The sequence below is a fragment of the Taeniopygia guttata genome, chromosome 3 (assembly GCF_048771995.1).
Source record: "Taeniopygia guttata chromosome 3, bTaeGut7.mat, whole genome shotgun sequence".
NCBI lineage: Eukaryota > Metazoa > Chordata > Aves > Passeriformes > Estrildidae > Taeniopygia > Taeniopygia guttata.
In genome coordinates this window covers 52,092,393-52,109,337 of record NC_133027.1, presented here as the reverse complement: position 1 = coordinate 52,109,337, position 16,945 = coordinate 52,092,393, and the positions used below count along the sequence as shown (strand labels likewise).

Below are 16,945 nucleotides of genomic sequence, written 5' to 3'. Positions count from 1 at the left end.
ATGTCCCAGCAAACACTAACATGCCTTGCACCTGGACCTGCATTCCTGCTTCATCAACTGCTGCCACCTCACTGGGTTACACCTGTTTAGATTTGGGTAAAACACCTGAACACCTCTTCTACTACAGCAGTTCCTGAGTCCTGTAACAAAGAACAAGTTGGTGAATTCAGAAGATTAGCAGACTGCTCTGTCTATAGATTCAGCTCTTTGTACAAGTGGCCACATTACGACTTTGGAAAAAAATCTCTGATCCACTGCCAGAATGTGGTTTTTGTGTTGCATGTATTAAGTTAATGAAACCCAGTTTCTCTCTTGTTTTGGAGGCTTATCAATAAATCCATCAGGCTGGAGGTAATTAAACTTTTCCAGGAACTGTGCGCAGCAGACCTTGCACAGCTACTATGATAGGAAAAGAAGATATTAAATCCATAACCACCTGACACACAGAGTAAGAGACAAACTCTTGACAAGTATCACACTTAAGTAACATTTATTTTGTCAGCATAGATGGTCCAGGTTAAGAGTACTCATGCAGTCATGGGGCCTGGCAGCTGTCAAGCACTTTTCCCCAGTCTGTGCTATGTGTGAGCACTTCCACTGAAGTGAAAGTAAGGCAGAACCAAGATTTAGCAAGGTACAGGCACTTTGTTCCCAGCTGAAGCAGGGAAAAAAAAAGCCTACATCAGGTCCTGGTCCCCCCACCCCAAAAAAGCCTCATGTGTGTTAAACAAAATGTAAAAAATAAAAACCCCAAAATACAGAAAGTCAGTGTTTCCTAACAATACACTACTAGTTTATGTCATCATATGTAAGACAAGAAGTATAAGAAACCATAAACCAAAGCTCACTATTGACAAGTGTTGGTTACTTGCGGTACGAGCAATGTGGGCAACACCAAGTGTTCACTGCAGTGCAGCAGGAGCCTGGCTCAGCACTGCCAGCTGTGCCTGGTGGCTTGTCTTAACTCCATAGCTAAACAACTGCTTGTGTAAGATAGGAAAGATACTTCAGATTCCACATACCTGGTTACATAAAACAGTGATGTACAAAAAACTCTCATACCAAACAATATTCTAAATAAATAGTTCATCTTCATGACTATATACACAACCTCCCTCACATCAGTTATCTAAGAAGGACATGTCTGTATCCATGGGTGCTGGGGCAAGTTCACACAGGTAGAACAGCGTGGCCTCACTTGCCTCTGCCTCTGTCAGTGGCTCCAGACGCACCAGTTTGCTCTGGGTGGGCTGGGGATCCAGGCTGCTCTCCAGGAGCTCATCCCCTTCCACGGATTTTTCAACAGTGGAAGGAGTTTCAGCTGTGAAGACCCCACTCTCAACAGCAGAGCCTGGGTTCCCATCGAGGAATGCAAGGAGTGGAAAAGCAGTGTAATGTATCAGCTGCTTATCTGTGAGGAAAAAAAAAAACAGAGTATCAATTCATGTGCCAACCCACAGCACTTATTTAAAGAATAATTACTAAAAAAAGATAGTTGATTGTGTTTTTAAATAATTGTTATGTTCATGCATAACATTATTAGTGCAGATTCACCTGCAAAACATCAGCTTCTCTGCATCTAGTGCAGAGACAAAAATCTAAAAAGTAAACATACTAAGTATTGTGTTTTGGCTATTTATCAGCATAACATGAATTCAGATAACAAGCAAATAACTGAGATGGCTTGTAGAGTAATGTTCAACTGTGGAAATATTTCAATAGTTGACTACAACTAACCTGATCTAGGCTTAGTACCTTGCATTTCCTGTGAAGCTGCTGGATCAGCATTATTCTTGTTAGTTTCTTTTCCCTTTGTCTCCACCTGGGAACAAAGGCAAACTTTTAAAATATACTTCTAAAGCCTGTTCCAGTGCCACTGGAGAATAGCTGAATGACTATGACAAACATTTTTTTATTTGTGATAAGATGCAGTGGCATAATCAGTATTACCCACACTAACACACCTTGGCTGAGAAAACATGAAATGGAAACACAGGCTACAAAGCAAGAACCAAAACTAATGCTTTAAATGAACTGAACAAATTCAAAGTGTTAACATCTTTGCTTCACTGATTATTACTGGTTTCTTTTCCCACCAGACAATACAGATAAAACCATTCAGATAGAAGCACATACCATGTTTGCAAATAAAAACATCTTGGGGATACAAAAGTCAAGGTAATACAAATTTTAAAGGACATTACTAATTAATTAGGGTGCTTTTTTCTTTGCTGTTTAAAGCCCAACAGAACGAACTAAGTTGCAATCTTCCTATTCTCATTTAAGTCTTAAAAGCCACAAAGTGCCATGATTCCAGTAAAGAGCAAAAGATGAGTGAATTTTGCATCTCTCACTACTGCATATGTTGAGCAATGGGTTTTAGACTTACTTTGGTATTAGTGATATGATCATGATCTGTGGGATTCATCTGCACAGAAGTTGTAAAAAGCTGAATAAGACAAAAGACATCCAAGTTTTAGGTATCTCAGTGTTGCTATTAAGAATACAAGACCATTGCTTTTGCATGTGTGAGAAAAACCCCTGTACTTATTCCACTCTCTATGAGGACTGGAGTCTATTTACAGTCTATTTACTGCTTTTACAAAGAAAATCTAGCTCTGGAGTGCAATGGTTTGAAATTCCATTAACCCTGATCACAAAAGAAACAACTGTGTGGCATCTAACATGGTTTGCTGCAGTCTTAAAACACCAATTTCTACTGATATTGCTGCATGGATAATTCTGCCTACAATATGGATGAACTTAAGTTGCAAGTGACACCAAGATGGAAGGAGCTATCAGTAAATGGAGAGCAGAGCTACTTTCAAGAGTGAAGTGTGAGAGACCAACAGGCACTCCAGCAGGCTCAGAAGCCACCAGGACCCAGTAACCTCATGCACCTCGGGCCCAGATTAGGGTTAAGGAACAGATGGACAGGGAGCAGCACTTCAGAGAGGGGACAATGTGCGTCATGGCAGACAACACCCTGCCACAGCCAGCAACGTGGTCTTGCTACAGGGAGAAAGGTTCTTTTTAACCCCGGTTCACTGAGAACATCACATATTATGTGCTGGGTTATTTCCAAGCAAGAGTATTAATTGACATTTAAGTTCACATCACAACAAATATAAGCATTATTTCACTAAGAAAGCCATTGGTCAATAAGAAACTTAAGCATTTACTTGAGCAGTGGCATAGCGTTCAGACTTATACCAGTGCTCCAGAAACTCATAAATATTTTTAACTTTGCTTTGTAAAGGGAAGGAAAAAAAGATCATTTGTGATTTAAATCCATACTAAACAGCAACAAAACACACAAATGTTTCCTATAGCCTATTATGAAAATACTTAATTTTAAGTCAAAATTACATCAACCAGGAGATCTGGATCTATGCTGAACTGTCGTCCTGACAACATAGCCTGGAAGTCCTCTAAACTGCAGTCGATACTGTCCAGATAATCCAGAAGTTCAACTCTAGAAGGCAAACAGTATTTTATTGCTGTATCCCTTAATAAAGTAAGAGAAATCCTTAAGTAAGCTTTACACAGATGTACTACATGCATCTAAAAATCAAGCAGAACTAGAATGAACTAAGTCTTTCACAAGAAATGACCTCTGGAAAAAAAATGAAGACTTTTAGGCTCTTTAGAGGAGAACCCAAGTCAGCAGACAGGTGCTCTGGAATAGGTTATCACAGGAATGACATCAATGTAACACTATTACATGACATTAGCAGAGATGCAATTCTTGAATAGCCCTAATGGATCTGATCCACCTGCAGGAGTGACAAAAATAAACCCTCACAGTTTAAAAAATTTCTGCAACATTACAATGCCAGATTAAACATCTCAACTCACTCACTTAACAAGTAAAGTCAGAGGTCACATCTCAAAATACTTAAAATAGAAGGATCTTCAGAAATTGGCTGGAATAACAGGAGCCTGCAAGTTTAAAATTCTCAGTGGAAATTGCTATTCAGTTCTTTTTACCTCAGTCAAATAATGAGTTCTAATACTAGAAAAAAGAAAAGACCAGACTACTCACTTTCCAAGAAGATTTATATTCTGTGAAATTACTCCATTTTCATTGAGGATGGAATCCATCACAGAGACTGGGTCTTCTGCAGTTAAGGTTGACTGGTTATTCACCTGTACAGCACTTGACATGAGTGGGCTTGTGCTGTCACTGACATGGCTGGCTGGATCATTACCTGGGACAGCAACTGATTCAGTGTTTTTATCCCCTTGAATTACAGGGGCATATTCATCTTCATTATCATCTTCCACAATTACGATATCGGGAGAATGGTAGCTACAGCTACAGCTGTAATGTGAGAAAAATTAATTACAGCATTTCATACACATTTAAATGGGTATCATTCCACATGGTTAGTTACCTCTCACTTTAGTCCAGCTACTATTCAAGCTACTATCAGGAAATAAGCTTTTCTACTGCTTTTTAATACTAAACATAGCAAGATATTTGAAATACCTATTTTCCACTGACATGGTTCTGTAATGATCAATACAATTAATGCAGTTCAGTTAGCAGACACTGTTGTGCCAGACTACAATAACCAACTGCTAAAGAGCTATAGCAACACTGACACTTTTGTCATTAGAACAACTGTAAGTTTGCATATAAATGTGAAGTATGTACCGAATCATACAAAGTCATCAAGCCAGACAAGACAGTATATATTTTGCTTATTTCCTGTTGAACAGCATCAGCTGTGGAGCACCCATATTATGCATACCAGGAACAGAATCTGAAAACCAAGAGCGAGCCTCAACTGATTTGCTTTCATCCCTATTCTGGTTCTTAACCCTTAAGAAGCTGTTAGTAATGTTGCCTCTCTGTCACAGTCTTCTTCTCATGAAGCTTTTCTATCAGAGCATGCACTCCCAGGCATCAGCTGAGCAAGAACAATGATGCCAATTCAAGTATAAGCTACAAATACTCCATTTTTTTCTTTGAGGCATAATACAGGCCCTATCAGTCCAATGCTACTGAAGAAGAGTTGCCATCTAAATCCCTGGACCAAGTTTCAACTTGCTTGTAGCTGAAAGATGAAGAAGTTCCATACTATTGGAGTACAGACAGGAAGGAACACAATCACAAAAAACAACTGGACTGTAAAAAAACCAGAACCCTGAAATTAATTGGCTTAATGCAAAGACCACACCCAAACCTGACAACACCCACATGTAAATTTTTCCCCACAAAAGCCTGGAAAAAACAAGGGAAGTTGTTCCTGTCTGTTCACATAACCAAAAAGTAAGAAGACTTCTCTTACTCTGGCTATAGTATATTTAACCATTATGCAATAATACTGATTGTTTCACCAGCTTCCATCTATTCTCTTGACACTAAAACTCCAACAGCCAATTAACTATTTTGGAACAAATCTAGGGGTCAATAAATCAAAAGCTAGTGTGAATATGTGCAGGAGTGCTGAATAATTCTAACCACTTGACTAAAAAATTATCTAAGACATTTGAATTAGTGCATATTACACAACACTGAAAGCCATTTATCAACACAAACTTCTTAAACTTCTTACTTGGAAGAATCTGAAGTGGTATCTTCACTCGTTTCTGGTGTAACAGGAGTATTTTCTTCATCAGCCATGGGATGTTCTTCCTCACCCACATCCTCAGTGACATCATAAATAACAATGTCATCTGAAATCTGTTCCCTTTGTTTTAAGCCCTCATTTCTGTTGAGAGGTACCTGAGAATTATTTTTTTAAGAGTCAGGACACAGAAGGACATGAGCTTCAGCATTTTGACAATTATCATTGTATCTTACAATGCTTCACAACTAATTACATCTAAGACCTTTTCTACAACTTGGAGATTACAAGCTGTTTGTACAGATCTATTTTAATAGGAAAAAAACATACAAGTAAATAAACAAGCTGGAGAATAACAGCTACAGGAAAAAGAATCTGGCAAATACTACAGGTGTAGAAATAAAATTGTACCAGCACTGTCAGATAATAGAACTCAAATTATTAAAACAGTGACTGCTGTTTAAACAGTACTTTGTTAAAATGAGTGCTGTAGTATAGCACTAGAATTAGTAGCTTTATAACAATCTTCTTGTCAATTATTATTTGGACAGCAGAAAACAGCTTTCAGTGGTGTGACTCATTCAAATGTAACAGGAACATGACATGATTTTGCTAGGTTGGATGCTGCCTTGCAGAGCAACACACTCGACCCATGTCCCTATATGGGGCCAGGGACGTCACATTCCCAGAAATAACAATGCAACATTACACGTGCTATTTCTATTAGCACCATTTTTAAAAACAAACTGCTATCAGCATGATCATGTATTTAATACACAGTTAACTGGTTTATATGTGCTTATGTTGGAAAGTGAATGGTCATTATCAACACCTTCAGCTTCTGAAAGGAAACAACACAGCCTATCACTTGTACAAGCTGACAGCTCTCAGTACACAGCTGCATTATAGACTACATGCACCAATTAATTTGATTCATCTGCCCACCTGCACTCCATCCAAACAGAGTACCCATAATAGAAACTTACATGGTGGCTACTCTCAGCCGGTTCTTTCACAATTTTCTGAAATACATTCGACTTTGTAGGTCCATTAGTGTTCAGAAGTAGAGGCCTACATCAGAAAGAGTAAAGTAAGAAGGCCATCTCAAACCCACCTCTTTGGTAACAAGGCCTGTCAACTTATCAAGTGGACAGAAAGATTTCAAGACCATATTTACCTCTTGCGTTTTAGGCTTACTAGTTGGTTATTCTGCACCAAGGTAACAATGAATTGTACAATCTGTAAGGGAGAGAACACTACTGTTGGTTGATTTACTTTGTAATTGTTTCTCTTAAGTACCAAGGCATCTTATAGCAAAAGACACCAATAATAAAATCTATAAATAGCAAAACACTTCCTTTGTATAATAACTTTTATACCGAGCTGTTCAGAAAACCTAAAAATCAAGGTAAAAAACCATGCTGATAATATCTAAATAGTTTTCAATTGTTAAAGACTTCGCATTGCAGGTGATAAGAGCTGGCTTTTACACGACATCATACAATACACAGAAAAACAGGCATCAACTCAAATGACTAAAAGAATTCTAATTAGCAATGACAAAAGGTATATAGGGGTGTGGACCATATACATAACCTGTATCTATAAATACTGGTTCTGGTGAAAGGCATTTTTGACATTCAGAAAAAAAAAAACAAACACGTACAATTAACAGTATTCATCAGCTATCTTTCCTTTTGAAATGTTAGCCTTCCTTCTCTTATATTTTAAATCTAAGGCTTTAAAGTATGTATCTGTCTTGAAGAAACTGGGAAAAAAACTCACTAAGTCTTTGTTACAAGGCTACTTGCAGTGATGCCCTTTCTGGTATGTTAAAAAATAGTTCTATGCCTTTTTATCAGTTTTGGTAGATCATAAATCTAACTATTAAATAACCGAAGTTAACATATTATCAATAGGTTCCACTCAATTATTTATTCCTTTGGTAACTAGGAATGTACAGTCAGTAGGTCTGTTAACTGGGGCAGCAGTGAACTTCCAATACAAAATCTTGGAATTCCTGCAATGAGAAAGTTTCTCCTCAGCAGCTGACAGAACAGCTGACATCTGACGCCCAAAGTAATAAAAAATGGAAGGACCATATTAAAGGTAACTTAATGTGTAGAGGTGTGTTTGCACTGTATATCCTCTCTCTGTATGTTTGGTTCATCCCAGTTTTCCCATCAGTACCTGTATGTGCATCAAACCCCAACCCCATGCCCCTGTCTCCTCCCAGGTGATACCTGGTGACCACTCCCCTTTGTCCAGACCCTTCTCCCAGGGTTACCAGGTAACTGGACCCTGGCTGGGACCCCTCCCTCACCCCCTCCTCAGTGGTCACTCTGAGGCCTTGCCCCCAGAGAGCCACTCCCATGTCCTTCCCCCATTGGCTGGTCAGGTTTTCCCCACCCCCTATATCTGGCCGGTCTGGGTGGGAACACACGTTCTCTCTCGCTCAGACCTCCTTTGAGGTTACGTGAATAAACCTTGGAACCAATCCTGAAGGGAGAGCGCCTCTTTCTTCACTTGTGGGACTAGCTCATCTTTGGACTCACATGGGGCTTCTCCAGGCCCTCCGGGATTCAAGGAGAAACCCTTCCTTCTGCCCGCCTCACCCCAACTGCCCAGCTGGCCGGGCTCCACTGGGAACACCCGTGGATTTGAGGGGGAGAGGCCAGCAGGCTGCATTAATGAGTGATGTAGGATGTTCTTGAGCCTCTTTGAAAATGTTTACAAGACTTTGGTCTTATTTTCTACTTATGCAATAAATTCCCTGAATGTTTGTATCACTAGGGTTTGTTCATCATATACCAACCTGCTGTTTTTTCTATTAAAGAGAGATTTGACATAAAAAGCTGAGTAAGGGCAAAACAAGGTAACATGGCAAAGCATTCCTACTTCAAGCACACATGACACTTGAATGAAGCCTTACCTTTCGAATAACTTGCTGCTGTTGCAAGTGTTTTGCTCTCAGTTCTGACACTTCCCTCCAAAGGGATTCATTCTCTCTGTTTAAAAATGATGATTTAAAAGTCACACTAAAACTAGTTATTAATTTTTTTAAAAAATCATTTGGCTTCTTTAGAACTCTTTGAAATGTGTTCTAGATTGGGGGTTGGTGTGGGAATATCACACAGGCAGCAAGCAGCCTTGAAAAGTAACTGTGAAACAGGGACCCAAACACAACTAATGGCCTGCAGAGAATCTCCATCTGCTTTAAAGGAAAAAAAAATTGAATTCCCAAATCCAGTAATAATCATTACCGATACATTTAGCATTTAAAATTAACTATCAGCATTTAACAATTACCTCTATTACCTCCAGTAAACAGGCCTGTTAAGTGATAAAAAATAACAGGAACATGTCAGAGGTAGCAGTTTTCATGACACACTGCTGTTTTAGAAACCTTGGTTCTTCCAGCAGTCACAGGACTTCAGTTACTGAGACAGTGTAAAAACTGCCCTACTGTAACCATGAGCCTTTCTGCTTCCACAGTGTATGTCATACTAAGAGGCAGATAATGAATACCAAAAGCTTCAACGAATGTGAGTAGACAATATACTACACTCCTTTCTTTTGTAGTTTAATTTTCAACACAAAGAAGCAAACTCCACTGGTGTATGGGGTTTCAGGAAACCTTTAACTAAGTTTTCAGAAACAGCAGCTCATATGCAGTGTGATGCAGTGTACTACTCGCTCCTATGTCCACCATACAATTTAAGAGTACAGTTCCATCACAAAATTAACAGAAGCGAGGGATTAACATTCTGAGCTTTTTCACTAGCTTTATCAACACCTTTTGTAGGACCAGGCCTTCTGATTTAGCTCCAGTTTCTACTTCAATCACTTTAAACTGATGGGATGACAACATGGATGCCAGAGACCAACCACTATGTTTTCATCGCTACAAACTGTCTGCTCACTAGCAACTGGCTGTCATTTCAGTCAAAGCCAGCCCTGCTCTGGGCAGCAGTTTGGACCTGACAGCCTTCTGAGGTTCCTTCAACCCAAATTCATCTAGGATTTCAAAACGGCAAATATGATTTTCACTCTAGACTGGCCAGATTCTAACACAGACTATGCCTAAGCAAAAGAAGTTTGCCTCTTAATATTCTACCACTCAAGTCATTAGAACTGACATCTAGAAATTACAGAATTTACTTCTTAAAACCTGAACTGATTGGTGACCTCTGCCACAGAGGTACACTGTCATGAGACCATCTTCTAGAAGAAGAAATAGAAACCCTTATTAGCGTTTCTATTGAGGTGATGCGACTTACAGTGCATGACCTTATGCTCACATATCTTGTCTGTATCTACATATTCTAAACGATTAAGTAATTTGTGACCCACATCCCTCTCACTGTTGAGAATAAATCATAATTTCTAAGCAGACAGTTAAGGAATTCTACAAAAACTCTATATACATCTGGATTTTCAGTTCCGTTTCTCTGTCAACGAGCTAACTAATGAATTTCTAAATTAGATTTCCAAACATATTTTCATAGGTATTAACTCTTCCACAATTTTAAACAGTGGGGGAATGAGGACAAAAACAATAGGAAAATTAAAACAATGAGCAAAGACATTAATTAATGTCTGATCCTACAGAAGTATTATATGCAAACTGCACAAACCAAACTCTGCCTCAAAACAAATACAGTAAGTATTTAAAACTTGGAAGACAAAAACCAGCATACTTTATACAAAGAGCTGATTTAAATATTTAAGACTCAGCATCTATATGGAACTATTATTAATGATGTTATTTAATTGCCTAATACTAGACAGGTCTGCAAACACCAACATTGCCTGTAACTTTTATTGATATCAAAAAGTTCAATTTTAAAGCAATTTTTCTATGGAAGTTTGTTTCTAAAGCATTAATTGAAATGAGGCAACCAGAAATCAAGAGACGCCTAGAATTAGGTTTCTGTCCAGTATCTAGTATCACAATTATTCAGCATTAAGGATCAGATACTGATGAAGCAACTTACCTCTTCATAAGAGACAATTGAGATTCAATAGTTGTTTGCTTAATTTGCACCTTTTGAGCACTGCATATTATTTTAGAGAGATCTTCCTGACGTATCTTGTTTTCTTCAGGTCTCGAAGAAGAAACCTTTAAAAGATTAGAATCCAGAAACAACACTTCCTTTTACTCATGCCTAATTATTATTCTCTTTTGCTGATCAAGTATATTTTCTTATTAATGTTGACAAAATATGCACTTAATTTAATAATAAACCAAGCATCCAAAAAAACCCAAAATCAGAAACACAGCTGTCACCATATTAGCTTTAGTTGTTACAAATATTTGTGTACACTCCCAACTCTTCAGGCATTTTCCCAAGAGCTCGACTTCATGATAACCGCATCACAATAACCTGGTGATAACAAGTACATCACTCTGTGCTGGTTTTAGCTGGCATGGAGTAATTTCTTCACAGTAGCAAACTGGGGCTGTGTTTTGGACTTGTGCAGTTGTGCTGCAGTGCTGGCAATACAGAGATGTTTCTATTATTGCTGATCAATGCTTACACATGAAGTCAAGGGCTTTTCTGCTTCTCACTTTACTCCACCAGCCAGTTGGCTGGGGCTGCACAAAAAATTGAGAGGGTACACACACAGCATCCCCACCTCACCAAATGAGCATTCCATACTACATGGTGTCATGCTTAGCATATAAAACTGGGGGAAAGAAGGACATGGGGGGGATGTTAAGAATAATGGCATTTGTCTTCCCAAGTCACCACTACATGTGATGCGGCCCTGCTTATCTGGGAATGGCTGAACACAACCCTGCCCACAGGGAGTGGTAAATGAATTCCTAGTTTGGCTTTGCTTGTGGGTGTAGCTTCTGCTTTACTTATTAAACTGCCTTCATCTCAACCCATGAGTCTTCTCACTTTTACTCTCCCAATTCACTCCCACATCCTGGCATGGGGGGAGTGAGTGTGTGGCTGTGTGAGGCTGAGCCACTGGCTGGAGTTAACCATGATGTCCAGTTTAATTTGCCGTATTTCTATTTGCCATCTATATCCACTTGACTCAATAACAGCAGAGCATATTTCAGAAGCATAACAAATGTGTTTATGTGTTTGCCCAGTTCTCTTGGTTGTAAAGTCTAAGGCTTACAGTAGCTTTGCTCTGAAACAAGCTACATAAACGAGCAGTTTCTTATATTGCTGATGGCAAAGTCAAAGCATGCTCTGCACTTCTAATACTCATTTGCAAATTGTCATATTACATGACTCACACTTTTTTGCCACCTGTAAAACTTTACTATAATAACAGCAAAGTAGATAAAAAAGCCTTGTCAAATCCCCCAAAGTATCTTTAAACAAGCTCAAGATATAAATGAAACCAGGGCAGTTTGTTTCCATAAACTCTGAACTTACTTGCACTCACAATCCTGCAGTTAAACTTGACATGAACATAGCTATGCATCAATACTTAATAGTACAGGTTTTCCACATACTGGATTTTCACTAACCTTCCTTTTAATGTGCTCCAGCAAGTCCTCCCGGCCCTGCCTAAAATATGCATGCCGAAACTCTACTGGACCATCTCGCTCCAGTTTGACAATTCCAGAATCAACATGGACAACTTTACGGAAGCCATCTTAAAAAAAATAAAAACAAAAGAAAAACCTCAAAATCCACATTAAGAAATTCCAAGTATGCTATCCCAACTATCCTGTTACCAGTTTTGAGGATAAGACAGTATCCCAGTTGCAGAGAACACAAAGCCACTTTTCAAAAGAAATTGTAACTTAACTTTTATGTACAGGATTTAATATTGTGCTAGAATGCAAAAATCCAGGAACTTACACATGTTTAACTGTCTGACAAAGCTTGCCATGTTGTTATGCTTGAAGTACTTGGGAAGAATCTCTTTTGCGAATCTCTGTTCATCCAACACCAAGAAACTCTTTCCATTCTAAAATGAGAGAGCCACATTAAGCTACTTAAAAACCATAGCAGAAAACACACTGGGCTTTTAGAATTAATCACCAGATTGGAATGCTTCCTTTGTGCATGCAGTACATTACTGATCTGCTTGCCTACAATTTTCCAAAACAGAAAGTGTACAAACCTTGCAGTTGCAAAGCAACTGCGTACTATCAGTTTACATCATCACCTGTATCAGAAGGGGAACATCTCTATTGTTACATACTGCTTTATCAAGATATTAAATAATTGTTTACCAGAAATTATCATAGTTTCACTACAGGGCAATACTATCAATTTTGAATGTAGTTTTGAAGCTCTGGTAAGAAATCTTAAAGAACCTGAACAAGGAAAAACTACCAACAGCCAGCGGACAGTCCCATCTGCTTTTCAGTATAAAAGCATGGTTTGATAGGACCTGTAGAGTAGATGGAGCTGTCAAAGAGGTGAGGGTGTCCACTGGGTTTTGGAGCTATCAAAAAGGTAGCCACCTAAAGCAAGATTCCCCTTCCGGAATGCCAATTGTGAGGGAAGACTGATCTTCTATTTAATCCACAGGCTTTAACTAAAATAGAAGGATGAGCTCTTTGTTCTTCAATGACTGCACTCCATTTAACTACAGGACTGCACTCCATTTAACTACAGGGCAGAATGCAAATTACCTACTTAAAAATGGTTTATGTTTTGTCTACACATCTGCAATACTCTCACCCTGTAGTTAATAAAAAGTCTTATCTTTAAAAAATGTCAACACTTTTCCTGCATATTTTTAAGAAGTCTTTTAAGTTTAATGAGTCACTTCTCTTATCCTCAAATGGAAGCAGCTCTCTGATCCCAAGAAGCTTAAAGAACCATATGAAGGTCCTTGTCCAAAGGTGGGTGTCCTTGTTTCAGATAGGGTAAAATTATTTTTGTTCTTAGTAGCGGCAGAGTGCTAAGTTTTGGATTCAGTGCGAGAATAATGTTAACAACAAGTTGATGTTTTAGTTGTTGCTGAGCAGTGCTTACCCTAAGTCCAGGTCTTCTCAGCCTCCCAAGCACTGCCAGCAAGCAGGTGCACAAGAAGTTGGGAAGGTGCATGGCCAGGACAGCTGACCCAAACTGGGCAAAGGGATATTCCATACCAGAGAACATCATGCCCAGTATATAAACTGGGGGAGTTATCCAGCAGGAAGGCCAACTGCTGGTTTTGAATGGGCTGGGTACAGGCCTGCAGGTGGTAACCAATTGTATTGGGCATTTGTTTTTCTTGTGTTTCAGTTCTGTTTTATTACTGTTATCATATACTTTACTTCATTTCAGTTCTAAATTATTATCTCAACCCAGTAGTTTTACTTTCTCTACCAGGGTGTGGGGGAGTGAGCAAGTGGCTGAGTTGTACTTCAACTCAGTTGCCAGTGGGGGTTAAACCACAACAGCTTGCTCCAGCAAGTCAGCAGGGAGCATCAGAAGCAGGATGTTACAAATGGCTCTCCACTGGATGATTTAAGCCTTAACACTGAGAGGAAGGTAGGGAGATTAAAACTTCCAGTAATGCCTACCTACCTCCTGCTGAGAATCAATCAGTGGAAGAAAAAGAAGAAGCAAAAGGAACAGCAAGAACAGACTATTTTAGCCAAAGTGAAATTCACAAAGTGAAGGTGCTGAACTAGGTGACACTAGAGTGAACCGGGACACCAACTGACAACTTCCATGTGATGCCTCACTTTATCATCACTTTGACATTGTCCAGGCCTAGCACATGAGAATCTGGAAAACACATCCATGAGCTCCTGTTGCCCTGACAGTCATTTACAGGAAAGCTGTACAGACGCTGAGCCTGTAAACTCCACAACACAGCTAAATATGATTGTCAGCTCCTAGTGCCAATGGCTACAGCATGCAGCAGTCTTCCAAGTGCTTCACTTGGTACTCCTCACCCACATCACAAGTAATCCCAATACCTACCCCTACAAGAACTGCTGGTTGCTAATAATATAAACTGTGATAGCTGGACCTTCCCCTCTAGAAACAGCCTTGCAGAATCTCAAACAACGAACTGTTTCAATTTAAAAAAAACTAACACAAGGATACCTAACAGGATTCGGGAATTCTCCATTAAAACCATAGGGCAGCAAAACCAGCATTTTTTAATGTAGACAATACCAATTTTCATAGAGCCTTTAATATCTCTCTTCCAAAAAATAAAAAAAGCAGAAAAAAAACCCAAATAAATTCCAAAAACACCACAAAAAAATTCCACCCTAAAACAAAACAAAACGGAAAAAAAAAAACAAAACAAGAAAGAAAAGCTGCCGTAATCTACTGAGGCCTCCTGCTTCCCTCTTTGGGAAGTTTTGGCTGAACGTATAGGTAAATAATTTTCAGTAAAATATTTAAGACAGTTCATTATTTCTAGAGCATTTAAAATAAGGAGGAGCACTCAATTGAGTTTAACTGAATGCTACTTAAAGAAATTGATACGATTTGAGAACAAGTTTTTGTTGAAAGCAGCATGTAAGGAAAAAATGAAGTAGCAATTATCAAAATATGTGCTTAGGTTTTAGCACAACTGTCAAGGATGCTCACTGTAGCAACTTGCCAGTCCTTCCTTGCACTGTAAGAAGACTGGTGCCCAATTCGACTTCTCCCGTGGCCCATCCCTTCCCGCCACCCCAGCAGGTGGACACCCAGCCCGGGAAGTCCCGGCCGTCCCCCACGTGGCCGCCCCCCACTGCCCCTGCGGGATCCGGGCCCGCGGGCAGCACACAGGAAACACCACCAGGCCTGAGCACGCCGCTCTTCCCACCCTCCGCAGCTCTCCTGGAGCCCCGGCCCACAGAGGGCGAGCCCCGTTCCTGGCGCACCCACCACCCCGCGATGGGAAATCCCCCCGCGGCTCCACCTTCCCCGCACGCCAAAACCCTCCGGCTCCCGGGCCCCTTCCCACCCCCATGGCCGCCCGAGCCTGCTCAGTCAGAACCGCCACACAAAACACCCCCACCCTCCGCAGGGGTGCTGGGGACGCGCCCCAGGGCGGGCACCGCAGCTCCTACTCCATGCTTAAAACAAGGGAGAGGCTGAGGGCTGGAGCGAGCCGGCCTCTGCCGAGCAGCTCAGCTCAGCTCAGCTCGGCCCGGCCCGAGCCCAACCGAGCCATGTGGCCGTGCCCTGCTGTTCCGTCCTCCCCAGGCGCAGGCCGAGGTCCCAGCAGGCCCCGATGGCGCAGCTGATGGCGGGGGCTCCGGGGCTGCGCCACACGCGGGCGGAGCGGAGGGTGGGGGGGAGGGCGGCCGACCTGGCTCCAGGTGATGAGCTGGTTGCTGGGGGTCTCGCCCAGCAGAGCCCACAGTTTGCTGAGGAAGGCGGGGACCCCTGGGCTGGCGAAGGGAGGCGACGGCTGCAGGGGAGGCTGCGGGGCCGGCGCCGGTTGCGGCGGCAGCAGCGGCTGCTGCTGCTGTTGTTGCTTCATTGTCGCTCGGGAGCCTCCGGGGCCTCTGTCCGTGAGGGAGCGCAACCAGACCGGCCTGGCCCCGCCCCTCACCCCCCACCCCGCATGCGCGGCGGCCCCGCAGCGCGCGCGCGTGCCGGCCCCGCCCCTCCCCCCCGCGCCTTACATAACGTCCCCACGTGCGCCGCCCTCACGTGTCACAACAGCGCCGGCACGGGCGGGACGGAGCCAATAGGGGCGCGTCTGGCGGCGGGGGGAGGGGCCGCGTCGCGCGGGCGCACGTTCCCGGCGGGGCAGCGGCGCGTGGCGGGGGCGGGCGGCTGAGGGAGCGGTCCGCTCCCGCTCCCGCTCCTTTTCTGTGTCCCAGGGAAAGGCGGGCGAGTGCCCGGGACGGGTCTTCTGAGGCTTTGTCCCAGCCTAGCGTTTCCGAGCCCTCCCGGAGACCGCTGAATAATAGCTAGTCAGCTCAAAAACATGAGTACACAGGGCGTATGCACAACAGGAGCACGCAAGCCAACTCCCCGCAAAAGCATCTCAGGCAGGCCCTAAGCAGACCCCTTTGCAAGGCAACTGGTGTTTAGACTATAGACTTACCAGCTACTGAAACTGTAAAATGACACTGAGTATCTCAAGGAAAACAGCCTAGTGAATGGTGAAATGCTATTTCACCATTCACTATTTTTTGTCTGGTTTTAATCCTCTAACAAGTATTTTACAAAACTTAATCACATATTAGTTTTTAAGAATTTGTTCTATGGAACAGAAATTACTATTTTCACAACAAACCTTCATTGATGAGTAGTGTTGCTAATTTTTGTTCAAATGTCTCAAGTCTCAAAGAATCGCGGTGAGTTTCATCTGCTTCAATTTACAGTGAAAACGAATCACAATGACACAGGGAAGATAACAGAACCTTTAGCTGGGTAGCCGACAGGAAAATTAAGTTCGATATTTGTTTCAAGCTGTATATCACACAATGTCCCTTT

General features: G+C 41.5%; 1 protein-coding gene across 6 annotated transcripts; it reads right to left on the bottom strand.

The window, feature by feature from the left end:
- Nucleotides 1-473: 473 nt before the first annotated feature.
- Nucleotides 474-16,095, bottom strand: HSF2 (heat shock transcription factor 2). Of its 6 annotated transcripts, none has more exons than XM_030267807.4 (14): nt 15,807-16,070; nt 12,410-12,518; nt 12,073-12,200; nt 10,574-10,698; nt 8,509-8,584; nt 6,754-6,815; nt 6,563-6,647; nt 5,565-5,734; nt 4,212-4,324; nt 4,046-4,121; nt 3,370-3,475; nt 2,390-2,449; nt 1,738-1,822; nt 474-1,411 (listed from the first exon to the last, which is right to left on the bottom strand). In XM_030267807.4, the coding sequence occupies exons 1-14, from the start codon at nt 15,978-15,980 to the stop codon at nt 1,122-1,124; spliced, it is 1,659 nt and encodes a 552-aa protein (XP_030123667.1). In that variant the 5' UTR covers nt 15,981-16,070; the 3' UTR covers nt 474-1,121. The 6 variants fall into 6 exon arrangements, 4 of the variants coding, with proteins under 4 accessions (XP_030123667.1, XP_030123668.1, XP_012428115.2 ...); XM_030267808.4 differs by having other exon boundaries at nt 1,756-1,822; nt 15,807-16,069; XR_012055031.1 differs by lacking the exon at nt 3,370-3,475 and having other exon boundaries at nt 1,756-1,822.
- Between the last annotated feature and the right edge of the window lie 850 nt (nt 16,096-16,945).